The sequence below is a fragment of the Micropterus dolomieu genome, linkage group LG20 (genome assembly GCF_021292245.1).
Source record: "Micropterus dolomieu isolate WLL.071019.BEF.003 ecotype Adirondacks linkage group LG20, ASM2129224v1, whole genome shotgun sequence".
In the NCBI taxonomy this organism is placed as follows: Eukaryota; Metazoa; Chordata; class Actinopteri; order Centrarchiformes; family Centrarchidae; genus Micropterus; species Micropterus dolomieu.
Genome location: NC_060169.1, coordinates 11,560,242 through 11,582,598, shown reverse-complemented (window position 1 = coordinate 11,582,598; position 22,357 = coordinate 11,560,242). Strand labels below are relative to the sequence as shown.

Here is a 22,357-nt window from a genome sequence, read left to right as displayed (position 1 = left end):
AGGCTACATAAATAAAACTCATTATTGTTTAAAATAGGCTCCATGAATCGATAAAGGAAATGATCATTAGATGCCACCCTATCTGAGTGATCTGCGATACCTGAAGGACACTGCAAATTGTAAAAAAGTGCAAAACCTTTTTTTTTATGCATAAAACTGTAATGTAAAATAAACTTACTTCCTATTGAAAGAGTCGCCTGAAAACAACACGATGAACACCAGTAATAAGTTGGTCACAGGCTCCAGTGATGTGTCACGTGATCGTGTTGGGGTCGGATACACTCACTCTGGATATCCTCTTCGGCAGATGTGACACTGTGATCTCAGACAGACCGGGACCGCACAATGATCCATCTCCTCTGCTGTCGACACGGCTGCTGCTTTCAGACAACTCCAGAGTGTCACGGAATAATTAAAGTCCTCAGTTCTTGATAGAAGAGCCGAGACGTCGCTTTTTTTGCCGCAGCAGCAGCAGCAGGATTGTTCGCCAGTTAAATTCTCATCGTTCTTCTTCACCAGTTAGACTCCTATCGTTCTAGTTTCTCCCTCAGTGGTCAACCACCAGCTCACCTGCAGAAATTAAACCATGAGCTCCCGGGCTGCGCTTCCCCGGTAAGTCACCTCTATGTCAGGTTTGTCTGTGCGTAACAGGGGGAATTTCAGAAGATAGAAGACGAAGTTGGAATATTAAGCAATGCATTTAAATGTAATGTTAACATTTTAGTGCTGCAGTGGTAAAATAAAATGATGGATGAAAAATACTTTAACCCCTGAAATTAAAGAACCTAATGGCCTTTCATTTAGGCTACTTGTTGCATTTGTTAGTGAGTTAAAAGATGCATGCTAAATATTTTATTAAGACCTTATTCTATCTCTGGCTCATTTTCCCATGACTCCTATACTATAAATTGTGACCCCATGTGTCAGGAGAGGAACAGGGAGGAGAAGTCTGTTTAAGATAAAACTAGCTAAAACTATGGCTTGTATCACCCCATATACATATCCATTTACAAAAATAAAGTCTATATTAGTAGAAGAAAATGTTATTCTGCCACTCTTGCAGGCTTTAAGGCCAATCCCTCAGGACACTTGAGGAATTTTCCACCAGAACCTAGTAAGGCCCGATCTTTGCCCTGTCTGACATTTTTGCAGCATTAAAAACAGTAGAAGTTTACAGCTGCCAAATTCCAGCGCAGATAGAAATTCCTTCCCTCATCTCCCATGCTTGTAATTATCCACGAAGTCCATGATGCTGGTCTTATAATGAGAATGTTTTTCATGCAGACGGTAAGAAGGGCCCCAGACTTCCGGTCGCTTTTATCAGAGCCAATTGAGATCTGCAAAATTCTGGGTCTCACTGTGAAAGAGTCAATCACACTTCACCTGATGTCTTCTTGTCCATCCACAGGTTTATCTCCCTCCTATTTCTTCTCTTCCTTCCTCTTGTTTTCTCCTCCTCCTCCCACTCCCAGTGGATTCTCCAGCGTGTCCCTGTGGTCCTCCCACAGCAAACGGAGGCACGACCAGCCCCTCACTTCCTGTCTCCGGCCCGCTTGGATGTCAGTTCCCCCTGTGACCCAGAATGCCACAAGAGGGCCCCTCACCCGAGCTACTGGGATCTGCGGGATCTTCTGGCCTATGAGACACTCAACTCTAATGGTCAACTTACTGAGACTGCCATTGGGATCTATGGCTACAAGCCGACTTCTAACACCAGTCCTGCCTACTCCTCACTGTCGCCTGGGAAGGCTGAGCGGTCACGTGTCAGGAGAAAGCGACAGATCTTCGGTCATGATGGGCGTTTCAGCATCGCTGGACAGGACTTCCTGCTTAAATATCCATTCTCGGTGGCTGTCAAACTGTCCACTGGGTGTTCTGGGACATTGGTGGGGGACCGTCATGTGCTCACAGCTGCTCATTGTGTTCATGATGGTAAAAACTATGTGAAAGGAGCCCAGAAGCTTCGGGTTGGGTTTCTAAAACCCAAGCAACGAGACACACAGCCATCCTCCTTTTACCTTTCCTCCAACTTCACCAACCATGTTGAAGGTGGCCCTGCTCCTTACGCCCCACCAACCAACGACAAAATGAAGTTCCAGTGGATCAGAGCCAAGCGCACCCATGTTCCCAAAGGATGGATTAAAGGAAATGCTAATGATATTGGGATGGACTATGACTATGCTTTGCTTGAACTCAAGAAACCCCACAAACGCCGCCACATGAAGTTAGGAGTCAGCCCCCCGGCTAAGAGGCTGCCTGGTCGACGAGTCCACTTTTCAGGATTTGATAATGACCGTCCTGGTCAGCTTGTGTATCGTTTCTGTCGGGCCGGCGAGGAGACGTCAGACCTGCTGTACCAGCACTGTGATGCTCAGCCTGGTGCCAGCGGGTCAGGAGTCTATGCTCGGATGTGGGATGGGCGCCGCCAGCGCTGGGCACGGAAGGTGATAGGTGTGTTTTCTGGGCATCAGTGGGTGGAGCGACAAGGGGCATCTCAGGAATATAATGTAGCGGTGAGAATCACACCTCTAAAATATGCTCAGATATGCTACTGGATAAAAGGAAACTTTGTGGACTGCCGAGAGGGGTGAGGAGAAGGTGGAGAGTGAGGATGACAAAGGGGTGTGTAGCTACGAAACCATAGGCCCGCTACATCCTCATACTGCGGTCACAAGAATCCAAACCCCTTCCCCCCCACTTGTAGCACTGACATCAATATAAGTATCAACATGTTGTTTGTTGCCCCCATTCTCAGACATAAAACTGACAGACACAAATCCATTAATGACACTAAATTATGTAAACAGGGCGTGTTCATTTCATGTATGCTTAGTTTTACATCTTCAGTCACATTTCAAAAAATACAAAAAAGTTAGTTACATTGATGTTAACTGGGAAAACATTTAGGTCATGTGGTTTTGCAGAACAGAAGGTGGTTTATCTGCCTCTTGGAACATTTATCTGGATAACAAAGTTATCTGGAAGAACCACAGATCTGGAACATGGACTGAAATAAAACTTTGTTTTGGAACAACAGGCCCTCAGATTACAAAATACAGACTGTTGGGAAAACTGTTTCACTTCGCATTATAGGCTTTTTATTGTGCTAATACTAAAGAATGCACTGTTAAAACACGTTTTTCTGCTGAAAATGATGATTTTTGTGGATGAATGTACAAGTCAGCTACCAAAGGTGCCAACAGTTTCTCTCCAAACTATCATGTATCTCCTCTCAGTGGACACACTAATTATCTACAAGCATAGTGTACTCAGCTAGCTAAATTAACACTGTTTTGGAAGAACATTCAACTTGTTACACAGAATGATATTAAATAATTGCAGCTGACTCTTGCTAAGGCTGCACATTACTTGTTATGTGAAGCACATTATGTTGAATGTTGTACTTTAAAGCTTAGCTCCCTCTGGTGGCAAAGATAAAAAATTGTAGGTGCAATGAACATTATGCCGACTTAGCCTAGGCCTACATAAGCACTTTTTACTTCTACTCCTTTAAGATTTATGAAATTGCATAATGTGTGTTTCAGAAAATAAAGACTGGGGCAAATTTAATGAAATATATGCTTTGAAAAAAAAAAACAACAATGGTGTCCCATTTTTCTTCTCAGGCTCTTCATAAAACATATCACACACACAATTGTTTCAACACCGTTTGTTTTATTTCAGATGGCAAAAAGCATTTTTAGAAATGCTGTGGCGGAAGTGAACACTGTAAAAAGACGAAATATATGAGGACCAGCTCCTAAGACTTCTCCAGCACCGACACACTGAATAACAGGTTCAACCATGACCCTGAAACTGCATCCTGGGATATGGCACATAGAAAACAAAATTTGCAACTTAATTTGACAACTTTTAAGGACTAATTAAGGAAACACAAGTCAGCTTCAATTTTAATTAAAACATGTCCCTTAAATTTAATGTAGGCTAAACGAAGATCAAGTGCACTTCAGGGCAATGTGATCAAGAAGTGATTAGAACCCAAAATATTTTCTAAATCTTATTTATTCATCTCTTCTTCAGCTGTGATCTTATGGGTTTCACCAAACCAAAGAAAGCAGACAGAATGTGTGTTGCTTGAGGAAAAACTTAACATTCAAGTATGAATTGACATGGACACAGGATTTAAAGCAAACCTTAAAATTTCCTCTTTTTGTGTTATTGAGATATGGGCAAGTTAAGGTAACATAGCAGAACACCTAATAAAACTGACATTTCTTTAATGGTGCTCCATTGAAGGCTAGTGCTACCAACTAAAAAAAACATTCAAGTCAATTCAAATCGACAGCAACATTTAGTTAAAAGTGGAAAATGGCCGCAAATAAAACATAAGTGGCAAGGAGCTGATTTCAGGGCCGAATTTGCAGACAAAGCAAAATAATGCACATGTACGGCTTTTGTTTATAATAAAAAACTCCTCAAACTTTACACTCAACCTGAAACTTGACTGAAGCTGTCAGATTTTAACCCAACAAAAAGGCTTTTCAAGTTGTACTGATTTCTATCTGAATACTGGACAGTTTATCAGGGTGACACTAATGCTTAATACTGCCCGAAGTTATGCACAAACAGCAGATTAGAGCTGGTGAACGAGAGAAGGCCCATTAAGAGAAACCTACTTGAGAGAAAGATGATGTTTGACAAGTGAGACTAAACAGAAAGGCAACAACATGTGAAGCAACCTGTTTGTAACACCATTCTGGTAACTGAGAATACACGAACTGGTAATGAGCTGTCTTCACCCTTTGATTTTCCCATGGAAATGTCACTATTAAACATCCCGTTATCAAATCCATATGAGAGCGTGATGACAATGACAAATATTTGCAGTGGGAGAAGAGATTAGGTCCTTGGAGGTACCAACAGAAAACTATTATTACCCACATTTGTTCTGTTATCTACATCCAGTCCATAAAGACAAGGACAAGTGTCATCAATACCATTATGGTTTAAGCAGTCAAGCTCCATAATTGAATAATAAAATTAACAGGGACTGGGTGACCTTTAAGAGCACAAATGTGTCATACTCTATATCATAGCCAGGCCCGGCAGGGTTGTATAAAAAGCTAAAAATACACAGGGTCAAACTGTTTTGTTTTTTCACATTTTTGAGTGTGCTTGGAGTTTAAGGATGCATACAGTACCTCAATCCCTTCTCACTTATTGACACCCTGCTCTCTATGTTTGTAAAGACTGGTTCTGTAACTGCCCTCCAGATAGTCAATGATGAGAAACAAGCAGACACTGATAGTAAAACACAGTAGCAAAGTGAATGAGGACAAATACAGCATTCTCTGCAGGGGCAGTGGATAAGTGTACCTAAGGTGTTTTTCCCAGTTTGTAGGAAAAATGTATTCCACTTTGTGGTAATAATCCACGATAAGGCTCAGTTTAAAGTAAGTTTGACATTTTTGGAAATACACTTACTTGTTTTCTGACGGCAAGTCAGAAAGGGAAAATGTATACCACTCACATATCTGCCTTTTAAATATAAAGCTACCACGGGTAGCTGGTTAGCCTATCTGGAAGCAAGAGGAAAGAGCAAGGTTAGCTCTGTTGAAAGGTTACAAAAACCTACTTATCAGTAACTCAAAAGTTCACTAATTAACATGTTATTTCTCCTTTGTTTAATTTGAACAAATATAATTATTTAATTATTTTGAGGTGGTGGTAGGCAGATTTTTTCTTTTGGGCAGAGCCAGGCTAGCTCCTTCCACGCTTCCAGTCTCTGTGCCAACTGTAAGCTAGCTATCTGTTGTCTTCTCATTTACCTCTCCACCAGAAAACAAACCAGTGTATGTCCCAAAATGTCAACTTTGCTTTAAAATCACCAGGGAAAACATGCTGAAGATGTTGTGACAGTGTTTGTGTCCTGCTGCATCAGTTCCACTGGTCCTAGATTTAAGCTTTAGAAGCCCTCAAAGTTGAAGCAGCCCAATCAGGATTCAGGATCTCAAGTACATCTCTTTCCACTGCTCTGACTCGCTCATGTGGTTGAACTGACTGTAAGAAGACAAGTCCGTACTGTGATTGACCACCTACACTTAAAATATCTTTGGTGAAAGTCACCTCCTGGCATTCCCTGACTTCCCTGTCGCCTAGCAACAACATAACACAACATGCTAATGTCGTCAGTGTGGTAATGCCCGGCGTAACTCGAAATAGTATACAAAATAAAAATATTTTTTTTTTTAAATAGGTATATATAAACATTGCATTAAAAATAGAACCGTATCAAAACACAATTATGAGTTCACAGTCTGTCCCTTAACCTCACAGCATGAGAGTTCAGCAACCCTCCGGTCTTCCACTTTGCCAGACCTCCACCCATCATCTCCCCTCCACGTCCAAAGTTCGTAGGTGAGGTCTTACTGTGAAGAGCCTTTACTGCGACTTGAGCCCCAAACTGTTGGAGGACAGAGGGTAGGAGTAGGCTTTGCCCAGCACAATGCGGTCTCGGAGCAGTTTAAAAAGGACATAGTAGTTGCAGCAGAGGATAAGGCCCAGAGACAAAGTGTGGTTCCAGCGCTCAGAGCGCAGCAGAGAGTATAACTGGTACAAAACCACACTGGACTCGATCCAGATCAGCAGGTTCAGAATCCGCAATGGCTTGTGGAACAGGAACTGGAAGACGAGACAGACAGGAAGAAAAGATCAGAAAAGGAAATAATAACAGAGCACACAGAAGTTCAGAGCTAAAAATATTTAATATGCAGGGAGTGGACACTATAAAGTGACTACAGATGAGCGCAACCTTATTGGCCATTGAGGTACTTTCGTAACACTTTGTCTAAAAGAACAAACAACTGCACTTCTGTTGGAGAAAGATGTGTACCGTACTTCCGACAGAATTTAAATTAATTTACCAATTACTCTACAACACATTTTGTAGTGTAGGATTGTGCCACTTGCTTTTACTTTTCTGCGTGTAGCAGCTGTAGGTACAGCGTAACCCCTTAAGTTAGTATAAATCCAGCTTAACTCATTAAATATGTGGCTGTGTGATAAAAGTCTACTTTCTGCTGGTGTTAGCAAGAGCTATCTTTATTGCACGTGAGGCAGCACATTTTCATCTTTTTCCACTTTAATACGCTGCAAGGAGTCATGGTGTCCTAACTATTTTGTCCTCTCTGAGCATTTAAGTGAATAATGTACAAGTAACATCCACTGTCACTATGGTATAAAGTACAAATACTCACATAAAACCTTGCATGGGAAACATCAGAGGGCAGAGCAGTATTATAGGGTCCGACTGCCTTATACAGACATCGACTGTGTCGTACCAACACCCCCTGAGGCCAAGTGGTACTTTCTGACCACCTGCAAAACACATCAACACCACAGTTATTCACAAACCATTAACAGTCATGTTTTAAACCTCTGTGTGTGTACAAATATGTGCACCGATGGGCCACTCACACATGCTGAGGCGCATTGCTGTACGAGCCATGCTCCAGTTTCTGCCAGCGGCCCAGGTGAGCCGCCGAGCGGTGAAGCAGGTCGCAGTAGCTGGGGGGCAGCAGCTGACTCATCAGCATCACAAACGCATTGATCCACACCATGATCAGATGCTCACATGACCAGCGCATGTCATAGTACTGGGTGCTCTGTGGAAATGAAGGTAGCTAAAAGTTAGCAAGAACACAGGCAAGACTGTAGGCAAATTGAGATGTACTGAAGGGATTGTGGAGCATGAAAACCACAAGTGTCAGATACCAACCTTGACAAAGCAGAGAGGCAGGAAGGCTACGTAGTAAGCACTGAACAGCGAGTTGAATAGCACTTCCTTGATTCGCCGGTTGAAGTCGCTCTTCAGCTCCTCCACCTCTGCTCGAATTAACTCCGGTGTATGCGATTGTGTGTGTGGTGGGCAGGTGTGAATAGGCATGTGCGTGGTGCTGGAAAACTGCTCTCTGAGGTTCTCTCGTAACAGGAAGAGGAAGTCACGTGGTCGAAAGAATGGGGTCTCTGTTAGTTCAGTCTGCGAGTGGTCGGCTGGGTAATCACAGTCCGCTGGTGCCGTTTGACTTTTCCCTCCCTCCTGATGGAAACAGCAAAGCGGGACGTACACACCAAATCTGGCATTGAAGGATGGCGGTAGGTGACGAGGACAAAAGAACAGGGCAGCGAGTTTTAGTGTCAAACAATGGCAGAAACAAAAGGAGATGCGTGAAGCAAAAACATTGTGCATATTTAAAATGTTGAGACACATTAAAAGAGTGTGGGTCCACAAAGTCCATTTCTATTAGCACACACATAAAAAACAAAACAGACCAACAAACATCAACATGCTCACTATAAACAGCTTAATGTATTGCTATGAATGAGCAGCTGTGTGAATCATTTATTTTGAAAAGGTTATTATCTAGAAAGACGCGTGGTGGCCTAAAGGAAAAATCTCATTAGCTTAAGTGTTGTGGTTTTTGTTCATGCTGATAAATTTAGGTTTTTCCTTCACCACTGTTGTGCTAATCAGAGTATTGTGGGGTTCCTGTACGTCAAGAAAAGTAGCCAATTATTAGGGGTAAACCCAAATAGTCGAAAATTTGATGCTTGGATGGGCGGAGCCTGATTTCACTGTCAATCTCGCAATGGCGTTATGAAAGTAGGATCATACCTATCTGGCTATATGGTGGAGTTCAATGTCTCATTTTACATAGAACTACTGTTTTTCTCCCTGTAAGTTAATATACAGCCTATTATGGATAAATTTCAACATATAATGCTGTAAATAAAAATGTGAAAAGAAAGAAGATTTTAATAAATCTTTTTAAAGTGCGTGAATTAATCCAAAATTTTAACCCTATGGTAGAGGGCGTTGGCTGCGCTTCTGCTGGTGTTGTGCCGAGTTGTCTGCACCTCGCGGGACGTTCGGATCATTTATCACCATTGATGAACAACACAAAGAATAGTATATTGTATTTAAACTGGTGGAATAGACCCACCGCACGGCATGATCGTAAAACTCTGCATAAGACCGGTGAATAGCAGGCGAGCAGAAAGAAAAGGGTCAACAATAAGGCTCCGTTTACTGTAAAAGTACAGTGTAAGTTGCAGTGAGTAATGAACAGAAACTATCTCTGCAGCTTCTCAAGATTAAAGCAGAGCTACCGTGTGTTAAACCCCCCCCCACACTTCTGCTTTGAGACATGGTCTACTGACAAGTTGTACAATATTATCTTGGCATTTAGATGAAGACTGTTATGGGAGTATTAAAGACTCACGGGTATCCCAGAAAGAGCAGGTTGAGCACAGAGTTGGTCTTGTAGAGGTTGACCAGCGTCCAGCAGAGCACCCAGCCACACATGGTCAGCAGGCTGAGGCGAGCAGCGATCAGAACCACATAGCGGAGCAGTGAACCGCTGCTGCTCTGAGACACCTGGATGAGACAGACGACAGCATATCTTAGTTAACAGAAAGACTGTGGCACTGCCATCAGAGGGGTTTGAGTCCCACAGGAGCTGTGTGTACTAAAATGTGTTAGCTGATTGTATAGGTATGTGTGTTTACCTCTGACACTATAGTCCAAACAAGCCTCCTGGCCAACATGACTGTGATGAAGATAGCCAGGTGGTAGTCCATTAGATGAAAGTTCTGCAGGGGCAAACCAGAATTTTTCAAATACAAAGGAGAAAAAAAAAGCATTAATGTTTTCCATGAAGACATTTTTAAATTGTACATATTAAGTTTGACCGGAAGCTGCCCAATAAAAATCAGTTGTGTTACGTTATGAGCTCAAAATAAAGCGTTGGTGTATGCAGTGGCTGAATGGATGTGTTTAGCCATTTTCACCAAAACTTATTTACTTATTTTTAATAGAGCAGGCTGGTTCTTAAAAAAAAAACAAAAAAAAAACAACAAAAACAAAACAGATTCCAGATCCATTCTTAAAGAACAGAGCTGATGGTGTGTGTTCTTACAAGCGAGGTAGAGGCAGCAGGGTGGCTGTATGGGTACCACCACACTGTCCTGTAGATGTTTATGTACTGGACAAACAAGGCCACCAGCAAATAAAGAAAGAGCAGGAACTCAAACAGCAGGCTGCTGTCCAACGGCAGCTCGGGGATCTTCGAGTGACGGACTGGCTCTGGAGTAATGAGGGCTGAGAGCGGGGGAGCAGACAGACCCACCGAGTTACTGCTCCTGAGAGAAGACATACACAAACTTAATACAAACACTCAGAGAGATGTAACTTTGATGCAGAGTGTGTTGCAGGTTTTACTCCATTATTTGTTTAGGGATTGGAATGTCACAATTGTGGAAAGGTGAGTCCAAGGTGATTTGTTCAAATGTCTTTTTCTGAGGAACAGTCCAAAACTCAGATATTCAGTTTACGATTATATAAAATAGAGAAAAAAGCAAATCTTCACAGATGAAAAACAGGAACCAGAGAAACAATTCATTGATTATCAAATTCGACAATTTACTATTGTTCTTTCGTTCGACTAATAAATTCAATTTAGAATGACCAAACTAAGATAAGTTAAGACTAATTTAAATGATTTAAAAAGATTTCTGAATGACATGCAAAATATATAGGTAAAAACAATGCTACAGCATTTTTGAAGCATGTCTAAATATAGTTTCTCAAACAATTTCCACCTACGTGGTAAACAAAGGCTTACAGTCACAAGATCTACACTGTAAATCAAGTGTTGGTGTACAAAGTGTGGGTTATCAGGTGAAACCATTTAAATTCATCACCTGTTCCTGAGGCCTGTACCATTGCCAAGGTTGCCTCCAACGAGAGTCTGCAGGGATGGCAGAGCAGAGCGACTTAGTTGCTGTCTGCTGGGACCCCTGCGACCTCCTGGCATGGTCGCCAGTTACCGTGGCAACCAGTGACGCCGCCCACCAACCAACAGGTGCTGCAACTCCTCTCCTTTTCCTCAATAAGCCACCATGTATAGCCAGGCCACTGTGGAGGAAAACAAAAGACAAGACTGAGTAAAAACAAGAACAGTAAACCGATCATAGAAAAACCCAAAAAATAACAACTCAGGTAGAAACAAGAAACAAAAAACCAACAAGCCTGAGGCCTGATCAATATTTACAGTACTACAGCCTGTAGTCAAATTACGTACAACGTACCATGGTACACTACACATGTAATAACTGCAGTGAAGTTAATTATGGATTATTTCCAATGGAGGTTCTCAGTTCTATTTTGGGGTTTTTTCCTTCACTGATTTTATTTCTTATGTTTTCTTTACTGTCCATATCAAGTTTATTTGTCAGTCAGCATTATAGCGAAATGTCTCGTAATCATTAGCTATCTGAGAGGGGACATAACTAATGCTTAGGTTTCTAGTATACCTTAAAGGTATATTAACATATTCAGAGTATCTTTAAATTGAATGTGTTTAACAACACATTTTGCTTGAAGGGAATGTGATTTATTGTGGAAATGTTAGCAAAACTTGCAGTGTTCATGCTACACACAACAATGTTAACATACTGTGCTGTAGGTTAAACATCTGCCTGAAACACCAAACATTTTATACCTCCACATCTTTATTGATGTTGAATAATTTGGATTAAAAGCAGCAAACAGTTGTTGTGGCCTTTTCAAGGACACGCCACCAAATCTATGAAATAGCCTTACCAGGTCAAATTGGTTTGGTGTGTGAAATCTGTTTGCAGCATGAGAATCTTCTGCACTTTGCAAACACACCCATGTTTATTCAAAGATCAAAAAAAAAAAAAAAAAGGATGGACTCAGCACCAAATAATTTGTCTTGTTTAGCACTGCTTTAGTCAGTCCTTATCAAACCTACTTCACATTAAAGGCATGACATGTTATCATGACATAAACCATGTCAGTGGTACATTTCAACCCTCACAAACCTGTCAGTGTTTACCCCAGGAAATTAGCCAGCAGAGGTGGTGAGCAACCCATTTCTTGTTTTATGATCAATTTACTTAGTGGATGATAAAAAAACAACAACAGAAACACTCATTAAATGTATTGCATTTGTTGTAGGGCTGCATGATAGGGTAAAAAATAAAAATCACATTACAACAATTTAACAGATATTATGATTTGCGATATGACTCCCGATCAGGGGGAATTTTCATTTTCACTGCAAAAAAAAAACTATTAAAACCATGATGTGACAAACGTGTTTTCTTACATCTAGGCATTGCAGCCCTACAGTACTTAATTATAATGCCATTTTGTCACACATTTTACATTTATCAAAATATTGCCGTTTGCACTATTTGAATATTGCAATTTCGATAATAATTCGATTAATTGTGCAGCCCTAGGGCTGTCGCGATAACTGCAATCGTGAAATAAAGCGCTATTGACAAGCCAATCGCAGTGGATGGCAAGCAGCCACAACAACCGCTATATTCACACCTTTCTGTTTTACAGAAGTAAATGTACTTGATAGACATGCCCTGAATGTAATGATATAACTACGTGTGAAAAAGACATGGTCAAACTGCAGGAATTCATTTGCCTGGTAATGTAACTTTGACTAGCACCCAGCAGCTAGCTGTCTCAGATCATAAAGCTGCAGTTAGTGGCTTGCTGGGCTGTGAGGTGAGATCCACAGATACATATTATTGCAGTAAGTGACTTAGTTAATACAACAATAAATCACAGCAGGGGAAATTACTGCACCATGACAACTCTACGCAGCCCTAATTTGTTGTATAAAATATCCTTTGCTCTTATGTTCTGAATGGTAAGGTTTTATTTCATAAAAGTGAATTAATTTGTTGTTACAGGTTGATTCTTTCAATACACCATAATTAAATATATTCTGGTTTCCTTAGCCATTTGTGACAGTAAACTGAATTTCTGTGTGTTTATTTACTTATGTTGGCTTTAGTGAGGTGTTACCTTATGATTGTTTTAAGGGTGTAGCTCATATCAGACAGTGACACACCTCTCAGTATATTGCAAGACAGCTCTACCACAAACTACAGCCTCTGAAATGATCACACAGTTGAATCAACACCTCTTTGAAACTGCTTCAACATAAACTAAACATTATAACCTTCATGAAGGTAGGATTTGTGACCGGAATAGACAGTATTAGTTTTAGCTAGCCGTACCTGATAAACTGGCAAATGAGTGTACATAAACTGACTAAGTAATTAGCTATGCCCCGGAGGTTTCACCTCATAGAAACAGTTCTACTTATCACCAACACCACCAAATCGGAGAACCATCCCAATGCCTTCCTTGTGGCAACACTCCGGGCTAATGTCAAACCACTGCTTAAAGTAAACAGAGCGGTCACCAATCTACACCTTATCCAGACTATGAAACCTGCTTAAACTCACATGGGGAAACAATCTCTTGGAGGCGTTTGTAGAGGCACGCATATATCTAGATGAAATTACTAGTGAGGAGTATGTTTTTTCCATTCAGTGCTAGAGCTGACAGCAGACACTTTATATAGAACAGTTTTACATGTCCACTGATACTAAAAGTGACAGCCTGCTATCCAAAACACTATCTGAGGAGGATACCTCAACCTCTTCTCAACTCCCAGACTCCAAGTTCAAATCAGTACTTGCATCCTTTCTAAATGCTGATAATAGGATAACTTGTCATAGCAGGAAGCACAGGTGTAACATACATACGCTTTATATATATATATATATATATATATATATATATATATATATATATATATAAACACAATAATGGCTCTTCAGTTATGCCGGTGAGCCAGCATAAACAATACTGACACTCCTACATGGTCTGCAGCCATTAATCGTTTCGTTATTGATTACACCTGGGCTTCTCCTGCTTCCACATGTCAAACCAACTGTTATAAGAAACACCAAACTGCTTTCGTTGTTTGTCACTGGACACATAATACCAATTTCAGTCACTGTGTTGTTTTTTTTTGACCAAACATATCTGCTTTTCTATTCACAGTGTCAATGTTTTATGTGTATAGATTGTTTTGATTAATCAGATTGGGCTGTTATAGTTGCCAAGAGCCTTGTTAATAAAAAGACAATTGGCATTATGTGATACCAAGTTAATAATGGACTAATTTAATTTGAAGAAAATACAAATACATTCTCAGGATTTAGCCACTCATGTTGTATTTAAAGTGAATATGATTGGCTTTTGGACTGTTGGTCGATGAAAACATGCAATCAGAAGACGTCATCCATCTTGGGAATCATTATTCACTGTTAACTGACATATCAGATGTATCAGTAATGAAAATCACTGTCAATTGCAGCACAATTATGTTTAACACACTATAGAAAAGATTTATTTAAATTGGAAGTTAATCAGAACTTAAATCCTGAATCCTTGATAAATATTTTCTAAATGAATGTATGCCGATTTCTTTTGTATGTTCAAGGTTGGTATGACATGACCAGTTAATTTGTTTCACAGCAAGATGTTTTAAAATTTTTAAAACTACTTACTACAGTGCAAGCTGAGAGAACTAGGGCTGCAACAAACGTTTATTTTCATTAATAGCTCAACTAACCGATGAATCATTTTACCTTAAAAAAAACTGTTGAAAATGTCCGATGGACTTTCCCACAGCCCAAGATATTCAGTTTATTATCATGTGACAAAGACAAGCAGCAGATCTTCACCAGGGAGAAACTGGAATAAGCAATTTTTAGCAAAATTTTTACTTGAAAAGTGACAGAAACCATTAATCAATTATCAGTTGCCTATTAATTGAATAATCAATTAACCTAAAGAGAAACATTGTTAAGCTTATTGCAGATGGCTGCATCCATCTCAAGAGATTAACTCCTGATACATGGTACAGCTTTTGACTTATCGGCTACAAAGTAGACTTGAATCTACACGTCAATGGACAGAAAAGTAATTGTCATTTAATTTGGTAATCAATAATTTTTTTAGTTCCAGTTCTCAAATGTTAGGATTTGGTCTGGTTCTTTATCTTGTATGATAGTAAACTGGATATTTTTGGATTTTAGACTGCTGGTCAGACAACGCAAACACTCTGGAGATGTCAACTGAACTCAGGGAAATGGTGGTGGACATGTCACTATTTTCTCACACAAGCTAATCCTACTGATTGATTTAGCAACAAAATAAGCCTCAGATTAATCTATAAATGAAAATAAAGTCCCATCTGTGCTAGTACAGTTGTAACAGAACTCTATAATAAACCATTTGGTAAAATGTGGTTGATTCAAAACGTACAGGGCCCAATTTATCTTTTCACCACTGCTCTGTGGGTAAAAAATAGAGTCCCTCCCACTTCATCAGCCAGTGATAAGCCCTTTACACGAAACACAAACCAGTGCCAGATAACATCCTTCCAACTTCAGATTGTATCAACATTTCCTTTATGCTGATATGGCTTATGATTTATGATGGAGGTGATACTACAGCACTGTCTGTGGCCAGTGTGAGGGTCCAATATTATAAAGCTGAATCTTCAACAGGAAACAACCGTTATCACACACACACGCGCGCGCCACTAAAGAGACAAAAAGTGAAAAGAAGTAAAAACAGGAACTGTGAAATAGAGAAATCAACTAAGTTACAGTGGAGTGATTGCGCGACAGTATATTGATATTTTGTAGAAGTGCAACACGTTTATAGTTTTTACCTCACCACAAGACCTCTTGAAAGTGCTGAAAAAGCGACCAAGCAAGAAACTGGAGAAAGGTGTGTGAAAATGAAGTTGCGTTGAGCTGGTGGGTTTGTTGTACTGAGGCACTTTGTTATGTTATAAGGTGGGCTTTTCTTTTTTCCTTTTTGCAGAGACTTGCTAAGACATGCACTGAAGCTGCCTGTCTGAATTATGACATCAGGCAGCGTTGTCATTTGGTCCACGGCAGAAACTTGGGAGCACTCAATTTTAACAAATACATTAAAAATAGAAAGGTGTAAGCTTGTAGCTAGCAGGCAGCTCGCAGATACAAAGCTAAATAGTTTAAAAAGCTCTCTAAAGCCACAGTTACTCACACAACATCGACAACATACGCGGGGGTGAAGTGAACGAGGATGCATCAGTCAGTTGTGTGGCGTCCAGACAGAACCGAGCATTTCTCCGCCTTCCAGCTTCAATATGCCCGACTGCACTGGTGTGACGACGAGCTACGGCGGCACCGGCGAAGCTGGAGGGTCGCTTTCTCTCCGGCTGTAAACATAAAACGGCTTTAAAAGTTAGCACTGGTCTTTGGGAGCAACAGTGTAAGTGCGTTGCACAGAGACCGACGTGGCAAACCCGCACCTCCTCTCACTGCGACGTCATCAGAGCGCGACTTAAAGGAAGACTGCACAGTCGCAGTGACTAAACAAACGAGCAGCTGGTCTTGAGTCAGCGCTGCTGTCATCCTCCCAACTTTTCTTAATGATTGTATTAAAGATTGAATTAATTATTAATTAAAAAGTACTGGTTACCAAAAGAATATAGAGTGTGTGAACGACAGGTGAGCTGGAGACAGAGACGCATTTTGTCCTGAAATTTGATAAATATATTAGAACATTTTGAGAAATTCCATCTATTAATTCTAGATTTCAAAGAACTTGAAGATTAACAATAAATTAAGAATAATCCTAGGAAAGTACAGACGACAAACCTTTCCGCCAAGTATGTGGCCCTGTGTCACAACCTGAGGGGCAGCCACTGTCAACTGTGGCAAGTTAGGCTACATATTGTACACTTTTATTTGTAGTTTATGTTATATGTGTATTTGCTTCTTTTTTTTTTAAAACTTATAACTGCTTAATTGAATGGTATTAAATTTTGTTTCTTGTTTTATCTGATATTCACATGTAAACCTTTTGATTTTGTTGCGAATTGCTTTGGCAACATTGTTTAACTTAAACATTCCTGCCAATAAAGCATATTGAATTGAACTGAACTATCAATGACTTTAACTAGCAGATATCAAAATAACCAAATGTAACTTGCTGAAGGAGCTTATAGGCCTACACATCATTTTACGAACCACTCTTATTGGGAACACCACTCAGTTGCCAGTTTAGGTCAAACTAATGCAAACAGTTCTGCAATAAATGCTACCTTTATCAAGGTTATAATGTTCAGTTTTTGATTCAGCTTCATTTTGGAGGCTGTAGTGCTGTTAAAAAATAAAGCGAGGTGTTTCTGATATTTAGTCTAGCTTCACTGATATAAATAGGTAAAGAAAACATTAGAAACACAACACCACAAATTACACCCTCCAAAATGATCTAAGTCTTTGGCTCTTTTGTTTAGCTTCTCTATAAATGTCAAAAAATATAGTGAAAAGTGCCTAAAATGTCCCGGAGCTTGTTTTAATTGACCAACAGCTCGAAACCCAAAGAAATTCAGTTTATGACCATATTAAGCAAATCCTTACATTTAAGAGACTGGAACCAGCTTGAAAAAGTTACCAACAATCAATCACTTACTAAAATTGTTTCCAGCTTTTTTTTGTTGATCAACTAATCAATTATTAAACTAATCCTTTCAGCTCTACTCAGAAATACGACTTGAGCTGCTCTGTTAGACAGTTCACCTCTGTTGTGACAGCAGACCCTACTACTATCAAGAGTCTTGTGAAACTAAGTTATGGTTATAATAACAGAGTTCTGAAAAGAGGTATAAAGTATTCTTTTAACAGGGTCTATAAAGAATAGAAACTATTATTTCTCTTTTCAATGCTTGCCAATTAAGTATAGGCTATTTTAAGGTTCTGAATCTTGCGATTCATTCATGCAATAGTTTTAATTTGGACTTTGTGCGTTTAGTATTTGTGTTGTTTGTCATGATTGGCTCTCACCCGTTCACCTGACTGCTCCATATTCTTGCATGCTTAACCTGTTGTTTCTGTTGTTTTTTTACAGTTACACACACACACACACACACGAACACACACCCACACACACTTTTGTTTACATTCTCATGGGTTGGGCCAAATATTGATGGCTGCTGGCTACTTTTCAGTTTTGATAGCCAGCTATCAACACACTGACAGTGATGGTTTTGAGAAATAAAGGTTTCACTTCGTTAAATAAAAAAACTTTTTGTTCTACATTAGGCCTTGGCTCAGAGTCTCAAAACAAACTATTGTCTGTATCTTCTCTGCATGTGCAATGATGATGTTCTCATTGTAAAATGTGTCATGCGGCTCCCAAGACAAGATAATTTACACCCATTACTGAAGTCAAAGTCTAAATGGTAAGTAGAACAATAAACAGTTTTCTTATTCCCCAAAGAAAAAAATGTTTATTAATAAACACACACACTTTAATTCCATGTGTAAGAGATTTTTAGTTCAATCTGTATTTCTGAAACACAGTGATATTAGCAAAAGGGGAAAACAGAAACCAGGTAAGTTTCTAGAGCTGTACACTGAAAAAAAATAGAAATACATTTTCATATTGTGCTGCCACTCATAATTTACAAAGATAAAATGAAATAAAGCAGGAAATATTCCCAATAAAGAAGCTGGAATCAGATAATTTTTCTTAACAAATGACTCAAACCGATTATCAATTAGTTGCCGATTAATTTAATTGTTGACAACTAATCGATTATTTGTTGCAGCATGCAGTTTGAAAATATCCCATAATGACCGATTGACAGGTGATCTCTGTGCATTGAAGAAATGCCACAACAATCAGCTCTCAGCAACAAACATGAAGGCAAAATAAGTTTAAGGGTTAAAACACAAAAGTGTCCCTTAAATGACTTCTGACTATTTGACTTTACAAAACTTTGCACTGTCTCCAGAAGAATTAAGATAAAGCCAAAGTCCAGCATAGAGAGGCTGAGTGAATGTGGTCTGGACTCTGTGGAGACCTGGTTTCAGAGATGCTGTAGAAGGACAGAATACCTGCACTGTGATCCAGGTACACTCCTACTCTGGAGGGTTGAGGTGCTGAGAGAGGAGTTTGGACATTTTTGTACCAAAAGTTACAACCGTTGCCGTCAAACTTTAACGCCCAAGATTTGTCATTCAATCCAAGTCCACATTCAGTCGTACTCCCTGCTCTGCTGATGTTCTTGTAAGCGACTGCTACATAAACTCCTGCATTCCCTCTCCAGTCAGACTCTCTCTACTCAGGACCAGCAAACACAAAGTAAATCTGTCTGGGTGACGAGAGTAAGGCTGTTGTTCTCTCATATATGTTGCTTTTCTGTTCCTATCAGATAATAACAGCTTGTTGCTTGCTGTGTTTGGATCCAGTGTGATTTCACGTGAATATTTTAAGAATTCAGCTCTGGTCTTGGGCTCTGTTTGTGGCAGTAAAACACCCACTTCAGTCCCCGTCAGTGAGACGTTTGTCCATTTCTCACTCAGAACATCCTGTAGTTTATCTCTGACTTCTGACACGACCGCTGTCACATCATCAAAGTAACGCCGAGGACGAATATTGAGGCTGGATGTACCTGTAGATTCAGTGAGTGCTGACAGTGAGGGGTAGTTGTGTAGAAACTGTGTGTGATCCTCTGTGTGTGAGAGCTGCTTCAGCTCAGCGTCTTTCCTCTTCAGCTCAGTGATCTCCTGCTCCAGCTTCCCCTCAAGTTCTTTGACTCGACTCACTTCAGTTTCCTGCTGGGATCTGACCTGCTGCTTCACATCAGAGCTTCTTTTCTCCATAAGACGGATCAGCTCAGCGAAGATCTTCTCACTGTCCCCCACTGCTTTATCAGCAGAGCGATTGATAGCCTTCACCTGTTGCTGAAGCACCTTCACATCTTTCTCTCTGTCCTTGATTCTCTTCTGGATGTTTTGTCGTCTCACCTCGAGCTCTCTCTGCCTTCTCAGTAGTTTCTGCTGCAGCTGAGACTGTGTCGTGGCCTTTACGTTCTTCCACAGAGCAGAGATAACAGATACACAGCTGATCAGTACGGCAGAACATCTTCATCACCTCATCATGACGAGAGCAGATGTTCTCCTGGAGCTTCTTGGAGGGCTCCACCAGCTTGTGTGTCTTTAATGGAGCTGCATCATAATGAGGCTTCAGGTGTTTCTCACAGTAAGAGGCCAGACAGACCAAACAGGACTTGAGGGCTTTCAGTTTTGTCCCAGTGCAGACATCACAGGCCACATCTTCAGGTCCAGCATAGCAGCGATCAGCAGGAGCAGCTTGGAGTCCAGTCTTCTTCAGTTCCTCCACTAAAACTGCTAACATGGTGTTTTTCAGCAGGACAGGCCTCGGCGTGAAGCTGTGCCTACACTGAGGACAGCTGTGGATTTCCTTCGCGTCATCTACATCCCAGTGGGTTTTAATACAGTTCATGCAGTAGCTGTGTCCACAGGGAATAGTCACCGGATCCTTCAGGAGATCCAGGCAGATGGAACAAGAGAAGGTTTCCCGGTCCAGCTGAACTAATTTCTGCGCCATTTCACCTCTCAGTGGAGCTCTGATCCAAACAGCTTGTGTTTCTGCAGTGAACGGGGACTGTCATCTCCAGCACCTCAACACATGTTGGTTCCACACGTCTTCTAACTGTAGAACTGAAGAGGAGGCAACACGGAAATATAATTTATGGACAAAGTGGAGCTCACTGTGTTTGAAAGCATTAATCCCCTGAAAAATTGGGAGATATAATCGCAAGAGTGACGAGCTGATTTTTCCTCAGTGAGAATGTTAGTCCAATACATTTTAACAAGAATACAACAATTTACAAGTAGAGAGCACACACACTATTCAAGTTACAGTAATATTCACAGTATTTACCTAAGATAACTATGTACATTAGCTCAATTACTGTACTTAAGTACAAAATCAAGGTACCTTTAACTACTACTACTTTAACTTTATTCATTCAGACGCTACAAATACATGGTGATGCATTGCTATACATTCAACGACCCAAAGGTAGGTAAAAGAAAGTTGAGGAGTATTATTTTATGACTGTGGTATTAGTACTTTTACTCAAGTAAATGATCGTAGGCTACTTGTACCACCACTGGTTCTTCTGTTACCAAGCGAGGACTCACACACTTCTCTACTGTTCACAAAACTGAGCTCTAACTTGCTGTAAATGTAATAATAATATTGTTTTAAACTCTTGCCATGTCAGCGAGTTATTACAGCCACGTTAATTCTACTTAAGATCCACAACTGACCAGAAACCCGTGGAGAAATGATCAGGAGAGTGATGAGGTGATATTTCCTCAGAGAGAGCTACAATCTGAGGAAAGCCAGGGATTTTTTGATCTGCCAGCCATGTGGGTGGAGACAGAAGCAATCGAGCTCAGGCTTTCAGATTCAGACCACATTATAGATCACAGATAACACTATTACAGTTCAAACTAATCAGTAAAACATAAAGGAAACAATGAAAAACAAACACCCTTTTGTTATTTTAACACTTTTTTCAACATGTGACTGATTTTAACAGATGTTTGATTTCACAAATTATTCATTACAATAGTTCAAACAGCCAATAATTCATGAAAGACAGATATGCTAATCACTGCTGTAAAGATGACGAAACTCCAATAATGTAATAAAATATAATGAAACTATATTATTGTAAGTTATAAGTTACTTGTTCAACTCTGAATCCCACAGGACATGACTATATAGATGTTACTAGGCTGCAGCCTTTCCCCTTTATATCTTGTTGTAGACTGTATTAGGAAGCTTTTAGTGGACAACTGAAAGACTTGACATGATGCCACTTTGCAAAATAAATAAATAGGCGTGTTTTTATTGTATACTATTCTCTATATTCTGCTAGAACCTGAACTCTTAAACAAATAATTGTTGTCACAGTTGGAGCATAGGATTAGCATGCATGTGTTGTTCAACACAAACTCTGATCCAACTCAAACAATGTAACTGCCAAGTCACACAAGTTACAAGTCACACAAACTAAAGATCTATAATTAAATAGGAAAGGAACCTGTTGGCAAAAAAACTTTTATTAAAGCTGAACAATTTGCTCTCTTCTTATATGTGTGTGTGTGTGTGTGTGTGTGCAGTGAAGACTTGAACTGGTCAGCAGGATAAGCACTGCGTTTGGTTGAAGAACATTCTAGCTGTTCATGGTCTTGGTTCATGGCGACAGGAACATTTTGGGATACTAATTGTAGCGGGGTTAATTGTAACTAATTGTTTACAACATGCATTTAGGCTGAAACGGTACACAAAATTCCTGGTTTGGTACGTACCGAACATTTAAGTCATGGTCCAGTATGATTTCGGAACAGTGGAAATGGTCCCAGCGATGTAGATATTATGCACTACATAGAATACAATAACTTTTTTTGTATGTGAACAGGAGATCATTTTATGCCTCAGTGTAGTGCTGTTGAATATACTGAGAGGTGTTTCTAACATTTAATCTCACTGATGGGTGAAGAAAACATAGCACCACAAACTAAAGCCTCCAAAATGACTATCAAGTGGAAT

The 22,357-nt window shown here is 40.1% G+C and overlaps 2 protein-coding genes and 1 pseudogene across 4 annotated transcripts; 1 reads left to right on the top strand and 2 right to left on the bottom strand.

The window, feature by feature from the left end:
* Nucleotides 1-286: 286 nt before the first annotated feature.
* Nucleotides 287-3,570, top strand: LOC123958532 (serine protease 23-like). Its single transcript, XM_046031917.1, has 2 exons — nt 287-612; nt 1,409-3,570. The coding sequence occupies exons 1-2, from the start codon at nt 587-589 to the stop codon at nt 2,589-2,591; spliced, it is 1,209 nt and encodes a 402-aa protein (XP_045887873.1). The 5' UTR covers nt 287-586; the 3' UTR covers nt 2,592-3,570.
* Nucleotides 3,571-3,655: 85 nt separating this feature from the next.
* Nucleotides 3,656-16,291, bottom strand: tmem39a (transmembrane protein 39A). Of its 3 annotated transcripts, XM_046031914.1 has the most exons (10): nt 16,230-16,291; nt 15,962-16,136; nt 10,723-10,936; nt 9,939-10,161; nt 9,529-9,612; nt 9,243-9,397; nt 7,739-8,096; nt 7,438-7,625; nt 7,218-7,338; nt 3,656-6,642 (listed from the first exon to the last, which is right to left on the bottom strand). In XM_046031914.1, the coding sequence occupies exons 3-10, from the start codon at nt 10,833-10,835 to the stop codon at nt 6,403-6,405; spliced, it is 1,482 nt and encodes a 493-aa protein (XP_045887870.1). In that variant the 5' UTR covers nt 10,836-10,936; nt 15,962-16,136; nt 16,230-16,291; the 3' UTR covers nt 3,656-6,402. The 3 variants fall into 3 exon arrangements, with proteins under 3 accessions (XP_045887870.1, XP_045887871.1, XP_045887869.1); XM_046031915.1 differs by lacking the exon at nt 16,230-16,291 and having other exon boundaries at nt 9,939-10,155; nt 15,962-16,222; XM_046031913.1 differs by lacking the exon at nt 16,230-16,291 and having other exon boundaries at nt 15,980-16,222.
* Nucleotides 16,292-18,307: 2,016 nt separating this feature from the next.
* Nucleotides 18,308-21,146, bottom strand: LOC123958530 (annotated as a pseudogene).
* Nucleotides 21,147-22,357: the final 1,211 nt, after the last annotated feature.